This window comes from Borostomias antarcticus (genome assembly GCF_949987555.1).
Source record: "Borostomias antarcticus genome assembly, chromosome: 2".
Taxonomy (NCBI): Eukaryota; Metazoa; Chordata; class Actinopteri; order Stomiiformes; family Stomiidae; genus Borostomias; species Borostomias antarcticus.
The window spans coordinates 5,810,671-5,830,523 of record NC_140235.1 but is presented as its reverse complement, the minus strand read 5'-3'; the positions used below and the strand labels follow the sequence as shown (position 1 = coordinate 5,830,523).

Genomic DNA, 19,853 nt, shown 5'->3' with positions numbered 1-19,853 from the left:
AAGGCACTGCGGACTTCCCTGCTGCTGTCGGGGGGACGTGCTGAGATTATGAGCGCGCGGAAGAGCTCAAACGTGACAGAAAGTAGCAGGAGGGGAGGAGAGGAAAGGAGAAGAAGAGAAGAGGAAACGGCAGCGTCAGGAGGGAGGGGCTGCTCCGCCGCCTGCTTCCTCTTTCTCTCTCCGACACCTGACCGTCAGCGAGGACGGCGCAGCCTCCCAGAGCACTTGACACCACGCGCGACGGGGTCTGCTGATACCGTTGAATCGATGCGAGGAAAGCCTCGCTCTCGTGTCGAGGAAGGAAAGACGAGCTGGAGCGCGGTGGGAATCGTTACGCCGCTGCGGTCCGGCCGTCTAGGCCGGCGGCGAGGCACACTTGTGCTTTGTGCTTATTAAAACAGCTGCAGCGCTGGAACACCAGGTCACTTCCTGTAGTGACCACTGCACCAGCCCAACACACGACAATCATTCGTTTCAATAACGCTAAAAGGAAAAGGACTGGGATGTACAGTCGGGATGTACAGTCGGTTCACTCGCTCTTGACAAATGTACTGTATTTCGAAAAGTTCTTGAAAGTCGCTTTGGATAAAGCATCTGCTTAATGACTAAAATAAATGAGGTACACATTTAAGCAGGTAAGATGGTTTGAATAGATGTCAGCGTGCCACTAGCTCATCGACTGTAGGCTACATCCATTGAAGCTGAGGATGCAAGATATTATGCCCGATTTTATACACGATTCACAATCCTGCCGAGTCTGTCCTAGTCAGCAGCAGTCTGCACTAGTTGGGGGTAGTCGGAGTGACAATTTGGCACAGAAATCTATAAGTGTATGAGGGGTACAGATTTAAATCGGCAAGTGTATGATGAGAACAGACTTGTCCCGATCTGAGTCGGAGCGAATCGGAGCATATCAAACATGTTTGATATTTTTGAGCAGATTCTGGACGCAATCGTGTAGTGTAAACTCGTCACCATCTGGTCCAGTCGTTAAATGTGCGATACCCAGTTTTTCTGCAGAAGCCAGTGGTCTAGTGTATACTCCCAGTCATTTCATAATCTGTTAAGATTGTGAAAGTTTTCTAGTGTATCCGAGGCTTTACTCGCAGTGGGAGGGTATCTAGCCTGCTGGCCAGATGACCTCACTCCTGGAGTCACCGAGTCAATAGTGTCCAGAGATCCCTGTTAGCTGGTCCTAACAAGCAATACGATGACACATCCAGATGGACCCACAGACCTCCAGCATGCGAGGGAGGAGAGAACGAGCCATTAGTCCTGTTCTCCCTTTGTTCTCTGCTTCAGTCTATCAGTTAGAGTGGTTTTTCTAGGGGGCCCTGGGGCTGCAGAGGCTAGGTGTGTGTGTGTGGTGGGGGGGGGGCTGCTCCTGCTGTCCATGCCCAGGACAAAGGCCCCTCTACTGGGGCAGCACAGCCCTCACACCCCCCTCCCCTGGGGCTTGGTCTGGAACCTACCTGGTCTAAGCCCACGCTGCCTGCCACTCATTAACGGTCGCACACCGCTGACAGGAACTACCGGCTTCATTTACCCAGGCTGACTACCAAAAACACTCACTGTACTATCTTGACCTGGCTTAACAGAATATTTATGGCCAGGTTATCGATGGGACAGTAGGTCACAGGCTCAGTGTTGGCCAGATCACGGACAGTTCTTGGTCACTGGATTCGTTCTACGGCCACACACTTTCATTTAATCCCCCCAAAACGTGTACCACTTGTAAAAGGAATGCACTGCACCCCCGTGTTCATTTTCACAGCAAAATTCTGCAGCCCTCGGAACATAGGACACTCTTCAGCAAACAGGAACTTAATACCGTGCGTTCCTAACACACTCTTGAGTTAATGCTATTTCAATCTGCGAAGGTTTTGCTTGAGCTCTTCTGTGTTTTGAATGTGACAACTGAAAGTTCTTAAGCCCGCAATATACTTGCTGTTTAGTAGTGATGTAGTGATGCGTGTATTTTGCGGCACGGTCGACACGTAGTTAATAGCAAGTATATACCGCGCGCTTAAGACCTAAAGACTTTGTGATGCTTAGGAAGTAGATGACAAAGTTAGATATTTCGAAAAATCCACCATTTCCCCCCTCAAAAAAATGCTGTTCTCCGCACTTCACAGACTCACATGACACAGTCACACCACAGTCTCTCTAAGTTGTCCTCGGACACACCCTGCAGCAGCGTTTCCACTCTCAGTGGCCCCGCTTTAATCATATCTTTACTGCGTCTGTGACAGAAATAGAAGGCCTGAGCTTTGAAACAATATGCCATCTAGGAAAGGATAGTGAGGGATCTGTGTCTAAGGGGTGTTTACAAGCTAGTGGCTACTAGCTCGTCAACAGGACACTTAGCCCAGTGAGCCTGCATGATAACAGGCATTTAGCCTCCAGCTAGCACATGCCCTAATAAACTGATTGGCTCATGACGGTCATGATGGAAGTAAATCACTTGGGGATTGCAGCAGCCTCCCCCAAATGAAATGAAAGTGGAGGAAGGCCCGAAGAGCGATTCAAGAGAAATAAAAATAACCTCTGGCTTGAGGGAAAAGCTATAATAACAAGGAACGCAAATACTGGCATTCCTGGAAATATTTTCCATGATGGAGTCCAAGTAAAAAACAACATCATCATCTAGCCTGGGCTGGGCTGTTAGCGTGCTAGCTGGGTTAGCTATGCCTTCCTCTTCCTGTCCTACTAACAGACCGTCTTTGTGTGGGTCAAACAGGCTGGAGCCCAGACTCCCTTATACCAGACCAGATCTCTCTAGACTAACCCCACTGGGTCCTGAGGATCAATGTAGAGACACAGAAACCACATATCTGTGATCAAAGAAAGAAGTCGTAGCTCTGTGTCTCTACAAGCTTGAGTTACTATACAGAATAATACAGCTACAAACCAGATATCATCCAGACATCGGCATGCATCTTGCAATGAATAATAATGTTAGGATGTAATTTGAGCGGACTACACCTTTAAATGTCTTATATGGAGGATTAACTGCCGCAGCAGGGAGGATGTGGGTTATGAGAGAGCCTAGCCCCTCTTTTAAACAGTATAGTCCCTAAGACACATGACCCTGGGCAACTGAGCCCGATAGATAGATAGATAGATAGATAGATAGATAGATAGATAGATAGATAGATAGATAGATAGATAGATAGATAGATAGATAGATAGATAGATAGATAGATAGATAGATAGATAGATAGATAGATAGATAGATAGATAGATAGATAGATAGAGAGATAGAGAGAGAGATATAGAGATAGAGAGAGGGGGTGGGTGGGGGGGGCAAAAGAGAGAGATAGAGAGGGGGTGGGTGGGGGGGGCAAAAGAGAGAGAGAGAGAGAGAGAGAGAGAGAGGCAGAGGGACTAGCTAGCTACATGTGAATGGGCCCTTCTGTTTCCTCCAGACAGTGAAAACACCACCGACCCTCAAGCCACAGCCTGAACACCACCACACCCCAAACCAAACGTGCCTACAGCCTGAACACCACCACACCCCAAACCCAACGTGCCTATAGCACACTGGCCTACTCTTCACATTTACATCATGATTTAGTCACACTAGTTACCCCTCCCTGTATGGTCTCTCAATACCAGAAAACCTCTTCTAATGCACAGTCTCCATCTTTCCGAACATAAAGAGCAGCCGTGTGTCTAGACAGCCGGTCCTTCCTGTGCTACCGATAAGCGCTAACGCAGAGACGTTGGAACACAGTACTGTATGCATGGCTAGCCCTGAGAGCTGACGCCGTGTAATGAAAACCATTATTATGGAAATACAGTATGTAGCCCGGCCCACTTTTTACAACCTCGGCACAAAGTCATTCTCCACGTGTCGACGCAGCCGCTGGGATCCTGTGAGAGGAGAGGGGGGGGGGGGGGGGGGGGGGACAAGAGAGGAACGTCCCAGAGGAGTTTCGGGGAGCCTGGGCCTGACGCCTGCCTTGTTAGCGGGGAGGGTTAATTAGTAAGATAACCGAGCTCGGCTCCAGGAGGCTTTGTGCTGACTCAGCCCGATCTGTAACTCAATAAATGTTTCTTCTTTTCCAGGAACTTGAAGAGACTAGAGCGCTGCAGAGTCCCAGCAGACACAAGACAGAAGCCAAACTGTACTATGAGCCAGGGAGCGATGTGATCCTGATGATGGGTTTAGCAGCAGTACTGTAGCTTATACTGTCGCTAGACAGACACACTGGTAGCGTAAAGGCTTATGCTGCAAACTGCATTAGCAGAAAACCTGGACAAAATGGATTCCACTTCACTACCATACAAAACTTGTCTGGAAAGTTAATTTTGAGCGTTTAAGTAGGGACGGGAAAACTGGGACCACAAGAGAGAGGAAATCAAAAACGCTCAATGTGTGTTGAATAACAGCCTGACTGAGCAGACCTTGAGCAGGCCACCTCAAAGTGAGGATGTGGGTGGTGAGTGCGAGATTGAGTGTGAGTGAGTGTGTGAGTGTGTGAGAGTGTGTGAGTGTGTGAGTGTGTGGAGGGGGAGATAAAGAGATTGAGACAGAGAGACAGTGAGTGTGTGAGAGAGAGAGAGAGAGAGAGAGAGAGAGAGAGAGAGAGAGAGAGAGAGAGTGTGCATGTGTGTCCTGATGTGTTTCAGGCAGGGCTGGATGTTAGAGCCAACAGACTGAACCCGCATAAAGCAATTTACTTTTGATGACATTGGATGATGCCTGTTATAAAGATGTTGCATATTTCTCACTGAAAGGCTCTAGATAGAATCACTTATTTGAAACACTCTCTCTCTCTCTCCCCCTCTCTCCCTCCCTCCCTCCTTCCCTCCATCCATCCCTCCTCCTCATACATCAGTAGAGGTCTCTGAGACGGTGTGTCTGGCCCATTGACCGACCTTTGACCCAGGGTAAGATGTAGGCAGGGTCTTTTTGCTGAATTTCTCACATGATGCCACTGGTTAAGACTTTGAGCTGCTTGTTTTGGTACAGCAATCACTGCCTTTGTTTGGTAATCTGCTAAATACCTCATCACTGACAGCCTACCCAGTACCCACTACACCGGGAAACAGCAGAAAATAAGGAAAGGAAAGTTATCAGGCGTTCTTCTGTTGTGATCATTTGGCCAAGTGATCAAGTGCTTTTGTTATTCACACAAAGAACCAAATTCCCATCTACTGTATGCGTCTACTCCACTCAAACGTAACGAGTCTGATCCATTTAGATCTACTACTCCAGCCAGCACCACAACTCTGGGAGCAATCGTTATTGTCCAACACTTTTGAGTCGCCAACAGGTCTCCAGTTGACAGAGTGGCGGATTAGTGGGTGGCAGAGCCCCTGAACGATCATTCAGAGACTGGACACAAAGAGGCCGAGGAAACATGGGGGTTCCCTGGCGGACCTAATAGACACTGACCACAGAAAATACATCAACCATGGGGTCAACCTATAGACAGGGACGGCCAGAGGATTGATGGCTGCCACAATAGAGGAACAACACATCCTTTGTTACGTTGCACTGCTAAGGCTACTGCTCCACCGCGCCACAGCTAGCTGGTGTTCTTAGTTGACCCCACTGGCCACTATTTCACCTTAGTGGAAACTCAGGGGAAGAGGACCTGTTGGCTTGGTTACAGATTACTCGAAAAGCCATTTTGTGTGTGTGTGTGTGTGTGTGTGTGAGGGGGGGGGGGGGGGTGGGGATACAATAGCTGTTTTGTTTTAGGTGTGTGAGGGTCTGTCTGACGGGACGTTTGACATGTAATGGAGATTGTATCAGGGGGGCTGGCGGTGGAGTTAACAAGCGTCTAATCGCCTGGGTGGACATCCCTCTCCGTCTCCAATAACCTAACAGGCCTCGTGGGATTGGGAATGGTTCTCTTGAGACCCGCTGAATCTGCAGAGGACTACGGGGTGGGTATAGGGTTTCAATCTAAATTCACCCTCGCAAACGGAAGTGAAGTCAAATTTGTTCTCCGAGAGGAAAAAGGCTATTGGACTCAAAAATAGGACGCACTATTTGAGCCCAACCCTGGAGGGAACCAAGGCCTGGGGAACTCCCTCTCCTCCTCCTCTCGCTGCATTTTGACGTCTCCAGCCATCCACTAACCCCGCCGCATTCCTGCAGTCCTCAGCTCTCGGCATGCTGGGTCACGTTCACTTCCTCATTACAGTTCTAGGCTGCCAAGAAGAAGACACCCCGAGGTTGATCATATCTCCTCCAGCACTCTCAGCGGCCATCATATCATCATGGCTGGCATTCTTATCATCGTCGGTCTGCCAGAGCTCTCCTCTACCCTGAGGTTGGCAGATGTACTGATAGCTACGTATCATAAGCTCCATGTCTGTCTGGCTGTCTGTGTGTGTGTGTGTGTGTGTGTGTGTGTGTGTGTGTGTGTGTGTGTGTGTGTGTGTGTGTGTAGGATTTAAACCCCAGTGGAGTCCTGTGTGTTATATATTGGATTCCTATCTGATTGTTTCATAACATGGTGCCCATGTTACACGCCGATGCACAGCAGACCCTGTCATTAGGAAAGCCCCATCCCCCTCTCTTCCTTCCTTTTTTCTCTCCCCCCCCCCCCCCTCTCTCTCTCTCCTTCCCTCTCTCTCTCTCTTCCTCCGCAGACCACCATAGTAATAGGGCGTCTGAAAGGCATGGGCACATCTCAAATTCAATCCTTTTCTTACTCGTATACAGCTACTGATCAAAGCCAAGAGGTGAACTAGACAATCAGGTCAATTTTCTGAGACACAACATTGTATGTATTTTCAGAGAAAACAATTGATTTTCTAATAGCTGTTCTGCGTGTGTGTGTGTGTGTGTGTGTGTGTGTGTGTGTGTGCGTGTTTGAGAGACGGTGCTGTACGTTAGTCAGAGGAGGAGAGCGTCTCTATTGAGATTGAGTGTGCTGCTCTCCTGAGGGCAGGGAGAGAGAGAGAGAGTGGATGCTGATATTATCACGGGGTGTCAACCTGCACACACACACACACGCACGCACACACACGCTCAACACCATTTGCATATTCAAAATCCCTGGAGAATAGAGTTACACCTTGGATTCATCTTTGTATGTTAATACTACCGATATCCCTCTCACTGATGAGAAGCTTCTAAACAGCTGTGATTGATCGCTACTACCGGACAATCCTGTTCTTCTCTTCTCTCAGAACGTGAGGAATGCACATTCCAACAATCTATCCTACAATCAATAGCTGGCTGTTGAGTCCTGCGTTCAGTAATCATTTAGTGATGCGGTGTTGTGAAACTGACTGAACTGGTGTCGATAGCCTTCAGTGAGTCAGTCGGACATCGGGTATCCACAAGCTGTCGGGGAATATAGCAGCCGCAGCATCTTCCGTTACATCCCCTAGAGAGAGAGATTCCATCCCCTGGAGAGACCATTACATCGTCTGGAGAGAGAGACTGATAGATCTTACTCCCTCTCTTCCCCCCCCCAGACCATCAGAGTAATAGGGCGTCTTTTCTTACATCACAGTGAGCTGTGCTTGGAGATGCCACACGTATCGAACAGACCTGTTCAGGTTGTAGCTTGTAAGCAGTCACATGAGCTCTACAGTGGGGACAAACCTATGGAGCCAGTTTCACTGCCCTCACTGTCTTCCATCGAATCTGTAGTCCCGGCTTCATCTGCGAAACTGCCCCATTGAGTAACTAGCAGTAGGCCATGAGGTCCTCATTTCCTGTGCACAAAACCGAAGCCAAATATGCCACGCAGTTTAATTTAGAGTAGTCGGTTATGTCCGTGGGGGTTATCCCGTGGTAACCTTTTTTTAATTTAGGGTTCAGTTGAACACGGGATATCTCACGAGATGAAGGCCAGATCCATCTCAGACCTTGAACGGGGGAAGCGTGCGATGGAGAACCCACATCAGGGGCCGGGAGTCTGTGCTCCCGACATGTCTGCCCTGCCCGCGTGTTTATACAAGCCTCCCTGACATCTGGATAGAGGTCACCCCGACCACATCACACGCCCACGCCGTTCAAATATCGCTGTTTATGCGCCGCGCGTGCTTGTGCGCGCTCGCGCGTTTGGGATAGCAGAAGCTTGATTAATGCGCATGTTTGAGTGTATAGTGAGCAATCTCTTCACAGAAACTCAAAATATCTTTCTTACCACCAAGCGCGGAGAGAGGGGGCGCACATTGATTCACAACAGCTGCGAGGGACGTGCGGCTTTCGAGGAAAACCAGCAGCACAACAAAAACAGGCGTCCGACACCAGATGTCCCCGGTCTCATTCTCATTCTCCTCCCTCGACACGAGCAGCGCTCACCTGGTAGTAGGACTTGATCTGCTTGATGAGGATGGAGAGGTTCTGGATGCGCAGGGTCGAGTCGTTGTTCACCTTCTTGTTCGTCCTCTGGACCGTGGCTTTGGGATTTCTGCGGGGGGGGGGGGGGGGGGAGACTGTGTTTAAAACCTTAGTAGTTTGCCGCTAAAAAATGTCACGGGAGTAACAAAGGGACATGCTTTATGAAAGAAAAGTGAACCGAGATCACGAAGTGGCATGTGAGATGGTATACCGTAAAACCGTGGACCGCGGTATAAAATGTCCACGGTATTAGAACCGTGACATTCCCTGTGTTTACGGTATTACGTTTACGGTATTACACAATAATGCGCTGCTGAAACTTCACATTTCAAGTTGCTTGCAACAGTTAATTTTGTAATTTAATATAAGCTTGCTATTATAAACTGAGCTTAATTACAATAGTGTGTATTTTCCATCATGTGTTGCACTGTAGTTCCTTCAAAGTAAAATACTTGTTTTTTTGTGTGTGTTGGGGAGGTGAAATGCCGTATACCGTGAAATACCGTAAACCGTACCGTGTAACTAGATACTGTACCGTACCATACCGCAATGCAAAAATCCATACCGTCTCATCCCTACGTGTGAGTTTTTCTCAAGCTGCAGTGAATCTTGTGAGTGGTCGAGCGTCACGTGACGGTCAGTCGGTCAGACCGTGTGACGGTCAGTCAGTCAGACCGTGTGACGGTCAGTCAGTCAGACGGTGTGACGGTCAGTCGGCCAGACCGTGTGACGGTCAGTCAGTCAGACCGTGTGACGGTCAGTCAGTCAGACGGTGGGTGAAAGGGCAGAGTTAACAGCAGAGTGAGAATGAGCCGATGAATGAACATGGCAGTTCTCATGATTGTGTTGATGACCCCTAGCTTGTACCCCTGAGGGACAGAGAGAGAGATACTTTTGCCTTTCTACCACAGTCTACCATCCAGCCTAGAGAGACGTCTCTGTGTTGGAGATCTACTGTGTAGGTCTCATCTGACCAGTGAAAGGCATGGGCACATCTCAAATTCCATCCTTTTCTTACTAGTATACTACTACTGATCAAAGCCAAGAGGGGAACTATTAGAGAATCAGGTCAAATTTCTGCGACACAACATTGTATGTAATTTCAGAGAAAGAACTAATAGCTGTTCTGCGTGTGTGTGTGTGTGTGCGCGCACACACGTTTTAGAGATAGTGCTCTACTTCAGTCAAGGAGAGCGTCCCTATTGAGATTGAGTGTGTTGCTCTCCTGAGGGCAGGGAGAGAGAGAGAGAGAGAGAGAGAGAGAGTGGATGCTGATATTATCACGGGGTGTCAACCTGCACACACACACACACACAGACGTTCTACACTATTTGCATATTCAAAATCCCTGGAGTAAAGTTACACCTTGGATTCACCTGTATGTTAATACTACCGATATCCCTCTCACTGATAAGACGCTTCTAAACAGCTGTGATTGATCGCTACTACCGGACAATCCTGTTCTTCTCTTCTCTCAGAATGTGAGGAATGCACATTCCAACAATCTATCCTACAATCAATAGCTGGCTGTTGAGTCCTGCATTCAGTAATCATTTAGTGATGCGGTGTTGTGAAACTGACTGAACTGGTGTCGATAGCCTTCAGTGAGTCAGTCGGTCACCGCGTATCCAGAAGCTGTCGGTGAATATAGCAGCCGCAGCATCTTCCATTACATCCCCTGGAGAGAAAGGCTGATAGATCTGACCTCAGACCAGGCTATAGGATGCGACCCGGTCCTATCCCTAGCCCATCTGAACACGCTTGACCCACTTCCCCCCCCCCCCCTGAGGGAGGTTGTGTAATGCTCCTACAGGCACCGCAGCAGGGACGGGGTCAACTCTGATTCAATATTGATGTCAGCTCATTCGGTGCTTGGAGAGGAACAGAAAATCATGCATGGGAATTGTGCCCTTGTCCGCCATGGGGCTGCTCAGGACATGACGTGATATTCGGATTCTGCTGCAGAAGGTTTTCACCATGGTTGAGGAGAAGTGGGAGATGAACCCATGTGATGTAGTGTTGGGGTCTCTCTCTCTCTCTCTCTCTGTCTGCCCCCCCCCCCCCCCAACTCTCTATCTCTGTCTCTCTCCCTCCCTCTCTCTGTCTGCCCCCCCTCCAACTCTCTCTCTCTCTCTCTCTCTACAGATGGCTGTCCTGTGGTCTGATTCTGACCTCATTCTGCATGAGGACCATCTGATGGAGCCTCCATGCGGCTGTGATGGAGCTCTGAGCAAAGTGGACGGAAGCATCCAGAAGATGCTCTGCTGATCCCGCTCAGAAAAAGCTATGGCGTTGGGCGGGTTGGAATAGGAAAGCTTTTCTTCATGAATGAAATGTCTCATGTTCCTAGCAAGTGTGTTGAACCGAAATATTGAGGTCAATAAATCACTGCGAGTAAACAAGGTTGTGTGTGTGTGTGTGTGTGTTTGTGCGTGGATGCGTGTAGCATGGAATATGTTGGCATGTACGTGCAGCCATGCGCGAGTCTGCATGCCTGCATCTGTGACGCGTGAAACCTTCGGTCGTGTGTGTGTGTGTGATGCAGATTTCGACTGAGCACCATTTCCAACCTCTCGGTGTTCTAGAATATTCCAGCTCCGCTCCCTGTACTTAGCGAAGGAAACGATGCTTCTCTAATGACGACTAATGGACGCCAGACTCTGATGCTGAGTAAGCACGGCGCCAAGCAACTGATAGAAAATAATCAGTCGTCTCACAAACAAAAATCCCCTGGTTTTGTTGATGTGACACAGAGAACGCGCAACACACAGACTCTGAACGTTAAATCGTGGCCTCGCTACAAACTTTGCGCTTCTAAAAACAACAATATTCATGGTTTCGAAACGACATCTCCCATCTTCTCCCGTGGTAGCCACACACAGAAAATGTGTTAATCAGCCTTTTGATCATCTCTCTCTCACACACACACACACACACACACACACACACACACACACACACACACACACACACACACACACAACAGAGCCATCTCAGTAGTCAGAAGGACAGAGTGTTCTCTTTAATGGCAGTCTGAATGGCTGACGTCACCTGACCCCGGCCTCCTGGTGGGGGGGTCGCATTTAACCCCTTAATTAAAAACCACAGAGGGGGAGTAATCCTGTCATTCCGAGAAGTAGCTGCGCGCCCGTCCACACACACACACACACACACACGAAGCAGAGACTGACGAGGCTCATTAAAATCACACTGTTGTAGGCTACACACACGACCAGGAAAGCCGCCGATGACACACCGTGACAATAGGATTGCACTGCATCAGCTTGGCTCAGCTGCTCACACACACACACACACGCGCACACACACACACACACACACACACACGACAACATCGCTCCCTGTGCGTCTGGCTGCAGCACACATCTGAATAGGGGGCCTTTTGCGAGGGGGAGACCAAACCCAAATACTGTACTGACCACTGACCCCCCCAGATAAAGCGGCCATGGAGGAGTTAGAGTCGCTGAAGAAGTCAATAGTGGATCCATAGCTGAGCAGCTCAGCAGAGCCTGAGGGCGGCTCCTACTGAGGCTGCTCTGGGACTAACCTACATCTGACAGCCTGTGTTACTGTCACCCTGGTACACAGGGAGAGGAGCTGGAGAGAGAGGAGCAGGGCACAGAGGAGCAGGGCAGAGAGGAGCAGGGCGGAGAGGAGCAGGGCAGAGAGGAGCAGGGCAGAGAGGAGTGGAGCAGAGAGGAGCAGGGCGGAGAGGAGCAGAGCAGAGAGGAGCTGGAGAGAGAGGAGCAGGGCAGAGAGGAGCAGGGCGGAGAGGAGCAGGGCGGAGAGGAGCAGGGCAGAGAGGAGCAGGGCAGAGAGGAGCAGGGCAGAGAGGAGCAGAGCAGAGAGGAGCAGGGCAGAGAGGAGCAGGGCAGAGAGGAGCAGAGCAGAGAGGAGCAGGGCAGAGAGGAGCAGAGCAGAGAGGAGCAGAGCAGAGAGGAGCAGAGCAGAGAGGAGCAGAGCAGAGAGGAGCAGGGCGGAGAGGAGCAGAGAGGAGCAGGGCAGAGAGGAGCAGGGCAGAGAGGAGCAGAGCAGAGAGGAGCAGGGCAGAGAGGAGCAGGGCAGAGAGGAGCAGAGCAAAGAGGAGCTGGAGAGAGCGGAGCAGGGCAGAGAGGAGCAGGGCAGAGAGGAGCAGGGCAGAGAGGAGCAGAGCAGAGAGGAGCAGAGCAGAGAGGAGCAGAGCAGAGAGGAGCAGGGCAGAGAGGAGCAGAGCAGAGAGGAGCAGAGCAGAGAGGAGCAGAGCAGAGAGGAGCAGGGCAGAGAGGAGCAGGGCAGAGAGGAGCAGAGCAGAGAGGAGCAGAGCAGAGAAGAGCGGAGCAGAGAGGAGCAGGGCAGAGAGGAGCAGAGCAGAGAGGAGCAGAGCAGAGAGGAGCAGAGCAGAGAGGAGCAGAGCAGAGAGGAGCAGAGCAGAGAGGAGCAGGGCAGAGAGGAGCAGGGCAGAGAGGAGCAGAGCAGAGAGGAGCAGAGCAGAGAAGAGCGGAGCAGAGAGGAGCAGGGCAGAGAGGAGCAGAGCAGAGAGGAGCAGAGCAGAGAGGAGCAGAGCAGAGAGGAGCAGAGCAGAGAGGAGCAGAGCAGAGAGGAGCAGAGCAGAGAGGAGCAGGGCAGAGAGGAGCAGGGCAGAGAGGAGCAGAGCAGGGAAGGGTCTGGCTGGCCAGCACGCGCGGGGGATAGAGCAATGGAGCCTCGCTGTATAAACACCATGGGGGGTGCTGTGTGTGTATGTGTGTGTGAGAGAGAGAGAGAGTGAGAGAGTGAGAGCGAGAGAGACATGGAGGTCTAGCCAGTCACCAGAGAGGCATGTGGGGGATGATGATGACTTAGGGGCAGCTTCACTGTGAGCCGTGGTAGAGGCCAACAGCTCAGCTATTCAAGACAAGTGTGTGAGTCACTCTGCCGTGGACTGATGACATGTTAGTCTTCCCTGCTCTCTCAATCTCTTAATAACTACTCAGAGACCAGAAAATAAAATGTGCGCGCACACACAACACAAGCGCACGTTCTCTCTAGACGTTCTTGAGTTGTCACCAGTGTGTTCGTGCCTGTCTTCCCCTGTGGACTGAGGCTCTGTTTTTGCCTTGTTAAAATCGGGTCTTCTCAAGGTCACACCAGCTGTTTCCTGCATGTCACCGTCTGTCTGTCTGACTCACAGGACCTTTTACAGCCCAAACATCCTCCTGCTATAGCCTACAGGTCGGAAAGAGAGAGAGAGAGAGAGATAGAGAAAGGGAGAGAGAGAGAGAGAGAGAGAGAGAGAGAGAGAGAAAGAGAGATGCAGTGAAGGGAGAAGTAGTTGGTTTGTCTGGGGCAAATGACAGGTATAGCCGTGTGGTGTCTGTTTCCCTCTCTGACGGTAAATCGGTCTTTCCGTCTGACGTTGTGTCTGTCGTCGTCTTTCCATCAAAACGTGTGCTTCCCTATCCACCTGTCCGTCTTGCCGCTCCGTTTCTCTGTCCGCCTGTGACTACCTGACCGGTCTATCTGTCTTTTCTGTGTGTCTGACCGTCAGGACGCCGGCCCTTTGATGTGCAGGCTGAAGAGTCCAGCAGAGCCGAGGGGGACTGAGGAGATGGACAGCAGCCCTGCAGGCAGCAGGAATCCAAACTATGCCTCCTCTCTAACTAGACCAGCAGACAGAACAAAAGCAAGAGGCCTGCTGCTCAGTGAACAGAGAGAGAGAGAGAGAAAGAGAGAGAGAGAGAGAGAGAGAGAGAGAGAGAGAGGGAGATGAGAGGTGGAGGGAAGGAGGGGCAGAACGAGAGCAAGAGGGAAGAGCAATGGGAAGAGAGGGGCAAAGGCAGAGAGAAAGAGATATAGTAAGAGAGAGATAGAACTATAGCAGGGAAGTGAAAGAGAGAGAGAGAGAGAGAGAGAGAGAGAGAGAGAGAGAGAGAGAGAGAGAGAGAGAGAGAGAGAGAGAGGTGTGTTGTGTCTGGTCCTGCTCTGGGGCTTATGGTTGTATGTAAACCAGTTTTTTTTCTATCCCCGTTTTTCTGCCTGTAAGGCACAGTTGGGGTGTGATTGTGGGGCTGCAGGAAGTTTCAATCTAATCTGGATTAGGTTAATTAAAGTGTTGTCCTTCATCGGATATCTTAGCTGCCGCTAAGCTGCCCTACTGCTGTGTTAATTGGCCAGGTCAGGGTGGGAGAGGGGGGTGTGTGTGTGTGTGTGTGGGGAGGGGGGGGTGCTTTGGTCCTGAAGAGGTATTGACAGAGGAAAGCAGCAAGGTACTAGATCCCTCAGAGCTGTCGGGGTTCAGGTGGTGTGTTGGTACTAGATCCCTCAGAGCTGTCGGGGTTCAGGTGGTGTGTTGGTACTAGATCCCTCAGAGCTGTCGGGGTTCAGGTGGTGTGTTGGTACTAGATCCCTCAGAGCTGTCGGGGTTCAGGTGGTGTGTTGGTACTAGATCCCTCAGAGCTGTCGGGGTTCAGGTGGTGTGTTGGTACTAGATCCCTCAGAGCTGTCGGGGTTCAGGTGGTGTGTTGGTACTAGATCCCTCAGAGCTGTCGGGGTTCAGGTGGTGTGTTGGTACTAGATCCCTCAGAGCTGTCGGGGTTCAGGTGGTGTGTTGGTACTAGATCCCTCAGAGCTGTCGGGGTTCAAGTGGTGTGTTGGTACTAGATCCCTCAGAGCTGTCGGGGTTCAGGTCGTGTGTTGGTGGGAAAGCATTTAAATAGTGGATGAATAGAAATTGTATTAAAGCCATTATGAGGCCACCTTAGCTTGGGAACACAATAAACATGATCAAATATGGAACTTATGCTCACCTCGGCTATTGTTATCATCCATGTGTGAGAAGTAGTTAAACCTAGAGTGACTCTGTTCCCTACATGAGGCCAGTTTCACTTCCCTGTCCGATCTAACCTGCACGTTCAGGGTGAAGCAACAGGCTGGACAGCTGGACAGCCCGACAGTGGTCAGTGAAGACGAGCTGGGTCAATTTTATATATTGGAAGAGATTGAGGTGTGCTTGGTTTCACATGTCCGGTGCAGTGGACCCCGTGGACTAGATCTCTAAAATCAAATTATTTGAAATACCCATTTGTGCCCAGAATACAGTGAAGTGTGGTCTAATTGACTGGGAGGAACTGAGGGGGGCAATGTAATTGGCTGGAGCATTCCAGGGCGATCTAATTGGACGGACAATTGGCCGAGAGGAGATGTAATTGGCTGGGCAGTTGTCACTGGGCGGGGGGGCAGTATAGCGAGCCATCTGTGCCTGCAACCAACCGTTAGGTCAGATAATCCTGGAGGGCCTCTCTGGTCTTCGGTCAACTTTGTGTGTGTATGTGCATGTGTGTGCGCGTGGTGTGTGTGTGTGCCCCAGAGAAAAACAGAGAGGGAAAGAGACAAAGAGGGAGAGAGTGTCAGTGTGTGCATGTGTCTGTCTGTCCATCCCTCTCATATCACTGTCATCAGCTCGGAGGAGAGACATTCGAGTACAAAACACAGCTGCTCCCATCCTTATCTAGACCAACACAGCAGGTCTAATGCAGCCTGCGTCTCTACTGCTTCGGCCGTCTACAGGATAAACATACCTTGGTTCAGTGTTCTATCCTAAAAGCACACCACGAACCACCTAGGCAGGAAGCAGGAAGGTCCCGATGCATCGATCACAGACAGGTTGATACCGACGAAGCACCGAGCCTAATCTATACCGCACCAGAACAACAGCACTTTGTAGGCGCAGACAAAGGAAGTACATTGTTCCTCATAATGTGAAGCCTATCAGGATTGCGGACTGCCGGGCAGTTCATCTTAATACCCAGTAGTTTTAAGTGGTTCCTCCAGCGCCACATGTGTGAGCCTTGCAGGCACCAACATTGTTAGCCTCATGGGTCAGGGGCCATAGCCTGGGACCACAGCCTGTTGAACAAGTCGAGGTTCTAATAGATCAACCCCATTAACCGGTAACATGGTTAACATTAACCACATCTCTCAAAACGAGGTTGTAGCAACCAATCAACCAACCACAGGAAACTTGCTGCAGTGTAAGCCACACATAACTCAATGGAATATGGCAAGTAAATGATTCAGTGCGCATGTTTACCAAAGAAAGAGTAGCACTGTGTGTAGAGCGGATGTACAGAAACCTTCCCAGTAGTATGTTATAATGTGGTAAGTATAACATTGGAAGAGAGTGTGTGTTTCAGTGCAACGCTATCAAGTGAGACTATTATCAGTAACACGCAGCCTTTATAAACTGGGAGACCAAGACAAAGAGTGGCTTCACAACAGCATCCGACAATGTGCCTTCTGTGTGGAAGTCTTGCTGGGCAGACAAGTGCCAACAGCTGCCCAACACACACACACACACACACACGCGAGTCTGGCCAGCTTCTGCATCCGGACAGGCAGTCACAGCTAAACTTCATTAAAACACAATAGTCAGACAAGCTTGCAAGACTCATACTGCAAACAACACCGCCACATTGCCTCTATGTTAGTAGTATGATGTTTTCAGGAGGTTGACAAGGTCCTTGGCAAACCTGGGTTAGCCTAACGTAGCTCCTCAGGCGGCAGACACTTTGCCTAGGAGAGATGGATATCAACTTTACGAGGTTAGAATGACCAACCAGGAAATGGCGAGATAATTATCACTGGGGGGTTAAGACCTGCTGATAGAATTACACTGTGTGATCAGATCCTTTCTCTGTGTGTCACAGTCACAGACCACATGCTTGATGACAGGGCAGGAAGTCAAAGAGATCACCGCATGCCTAAATCAGGGCCTGGTTCTGGTCATATTACTGAGGACCACTGACACAGACGGCTCCAAATTACACTGTCAGTCTCCTTGGGATGTAGTTGTAATGTACGTGTAGCCCGCAGTCATTTAAAAGTCTGCAGGAAGACCTCAAACGCAAATATAATATCTGGGGACTGGAGTCTAACTGCTTAGGATGCGTGTCCGTGGTCTGGTAGCGGCAGTTGGTTTTCACACCTTTTGGGGCTTACTCTATTTTTATAGTTTAGTTTTATTAGTTTAGTTTTATTGAGGATAGGCTTTTTGAGAGGAGCAGTCAGATATCTAGCAGGCAGGGAGCGAGGAGTGTGCGCTGCACACGCACGGCCTGGGGAGTCTTCCAGTAGGCTGCAGATGACACCTCACGTTCAGACATTTTCTGTGACTGACCACTCAACTGGAAGATAAGCTGCTGGCAACATGACTGCAGACCTGGAGCTCCAGAAGGCTATACTGTAGGTGGAGCTGGAGTAGACAGCTAACCCTGCTAGCTGTGGTTCGGCTTCATATCAATCAATAGGCTACACTAGTATTGCTGACTGTAGATATGTAGACTTGCCATTGTCTACTAGCCTATATAGGGCCGAGGTTACATTTGATTTGATCTGTGAATTGATGGCTTTGATTTGCCCACTATAATGAGGAGGCCTATGTCTTTAACTCTCAATGCATAACTAGGTTATGGCATTGTCTTGAAAATAAGAATGGAAAAGATATTCGTATAAAGACAACTTACATCTCCAACATGATCTCGTTTAAATAGATCCCATCCACCAAATCAACGTATTCCGACAGAGGGGTTCCATCACGGGCAGACTGCTGCACAAGCGTCTTGACCTGTAAAAAGGACAACACATCAAACGTGTCAGAATAACCTTAACCCTAATATCACTTGTCAATTTGGTATTTTGGAGGCCGGTCGTTAATTAGTGGGCTCAAATGCATAAGAATTCTTAATTAGGGTAATCTTACCCAAGAGACCAACGGCGTGAGCATAAATTGCTCCAACAGAGGCGTAAAAACCACGGTTTCCATATCCGCGGAGACAGCAACGACAATCCCAGAGAATAATGTAAATTAATAAAAATCTATGACCCCTAGAGAGAATTTTCGCAGCGACTCCTTTCACGACACCCAATTTAGACGTAGCCGAAGTCGCTCATGTGGTTGATTTAATTAAACTGACATTCATTTCGCAGACGGGGGGAAATATGTCCATTGATTAACGTCCGTCTTGCTGAAAATATCAGGTAATCCACAATTGCCGCTCAGATCACATACACTAGATGGAGGTGCTTTGGTAGGCTGCTCTCCTTGAAGAGAACAAGGAACGCATCACATTTTTTGAAAAGCCTTTGGTCTCATCCGGCCGATGGTCCGTATAGGAAGCTTGCCCTACCTACAACTAAAGACGTCTATGCAGGTAACCTACATAGACAGTCCAGGTAGGTTACCAGCTTATGCTTAAAAGAAAAACGCTCCATTTACAGTAAAAAATAATAATAAAAAAAATCGAACAGTGAGGTAGGCTAATGCACAGATGAATCTGAACAGGATTCCTCCAGAAGGTTTGAACAGAATATCCTTCAAGATCTATTAGAAGATTCCCATTCTGCTCCGTGCAGTCTTGAAACGTATTTCTGTACCAAAATAAAGCCAATGGTTCTTCCTCAAATAGTTGGCATCATATCTCGTTCACTTTCATCTAATCTTCCATCCAAGTGAGTAACGGCTGCATACTAAGCTACTGATTGAGTGAGCTGAGGACCGCCTCTCTGTACTTGACCAGGAGACCCGCTACTTCTCCTGTAGTGTCTTCTTCCGCCAAAACCAACTGCGCTCCCCAGAACGAAACAGCAGGAAAATAGGGCGGCGGCAACATTTCCACTGTGGATATATCCACACCTCTATCACAACAGTTAATTACCAAATCCGTGAAAGAATAATTATGTAAAAGAATGTGGAATCATTATTTGAGTTTAGTCTTAAACTTTAATTTTAGCGTGTTTTGGGGTTATATGAGTTGTGCCTATATATTTTGTTTCTCATGTCTATACAATTGTCTGGCAGTAGCTAGTAAGTCTACCTACAGTGGCTGAGGGCATTAAGGCAGGCACTGACACCTGGTGGATAAAACTGAAATATGTAGCCTAGGATAGAACAAGATGGAAACTGAGTTCACGGCCTATAACAAACACACACGCGCACACACACTGCTATCAAGTGCTGTGTCAGGGGGGTGGTTGATTTCATCCCAGACGCATTAACCATTGAGACCAGCTGGATAAATGGGATTCAGGGCAATGGCACAATAAGTTATAGGTTGGAGGGCGCGCTTCTCAACTTGCAAAATACGGCGCTGGACTCAAAAGTGAAAAACATTCTACAGGACTGTCTTCTAAAAAGTCACAGACAGAGCAGCACACTTTCGTAAAGATCATGAACAAAAAATTGTTTATTCTGGCAGTAGACTAGCCTAACAACGCAGAGTCTGTTCATTTTATTTAAAGACAGCCCTGTTGCGACACAATAACTTAATCACCGACTTGGAAATTATCACCTCTGGGCTGAGCTAAAATCAATATTGGAATCCCAACATGCCAACAATTAGCTCACCACCACTCCGGGTAGCAGCAGTTTAAAAGATTTGAATAACCGTGAACTGAGCACTGTTTATGCTTCAAGACAGGACGGCAGTTAAACATTCCATGGGTTCTCTGGTATGGGCGGGACTTGAAGCAAGACTGATGTTTTTAGTCACCCCATATTAGG

The 19,853-nt window shown here is 49.2% G+C and overlaps 1 protein-coding gene across 1 annotated transcript in view; it reads right to left on the bottom strand.

The window, feature by feature from the left end:
• Positions 1 to 18,116, bottom strand: part of ccdc88ab (coiled-coil domain containing 88Ab) — a gene marked incomplete at both ends in the record, with an annotated part of 76,009 nt that extends 57,893 nt beyond the window's left edge. Inside the window, 3 exons of the mRNA XM_084461562.1 lie at positions 8,282 to 8,390; positions 17,818 to 17,918; positions 18,054 to 18,116. Coding sequence (XP_084317688.1) covers positions 8,282 to 8,390; positions 17,818 to 17,918; positions 18,054 to 18,116 — 273 coding nt within the window. The remainder of the gene's footprint in view (positions 1 to 8,281; positions 8,391 to 17,817; positions 17,919 to 18,053) is intronic.
• Between the last annotated feature and the right edge of the window lie 1,737 nt (positions 18,117 to 19,853).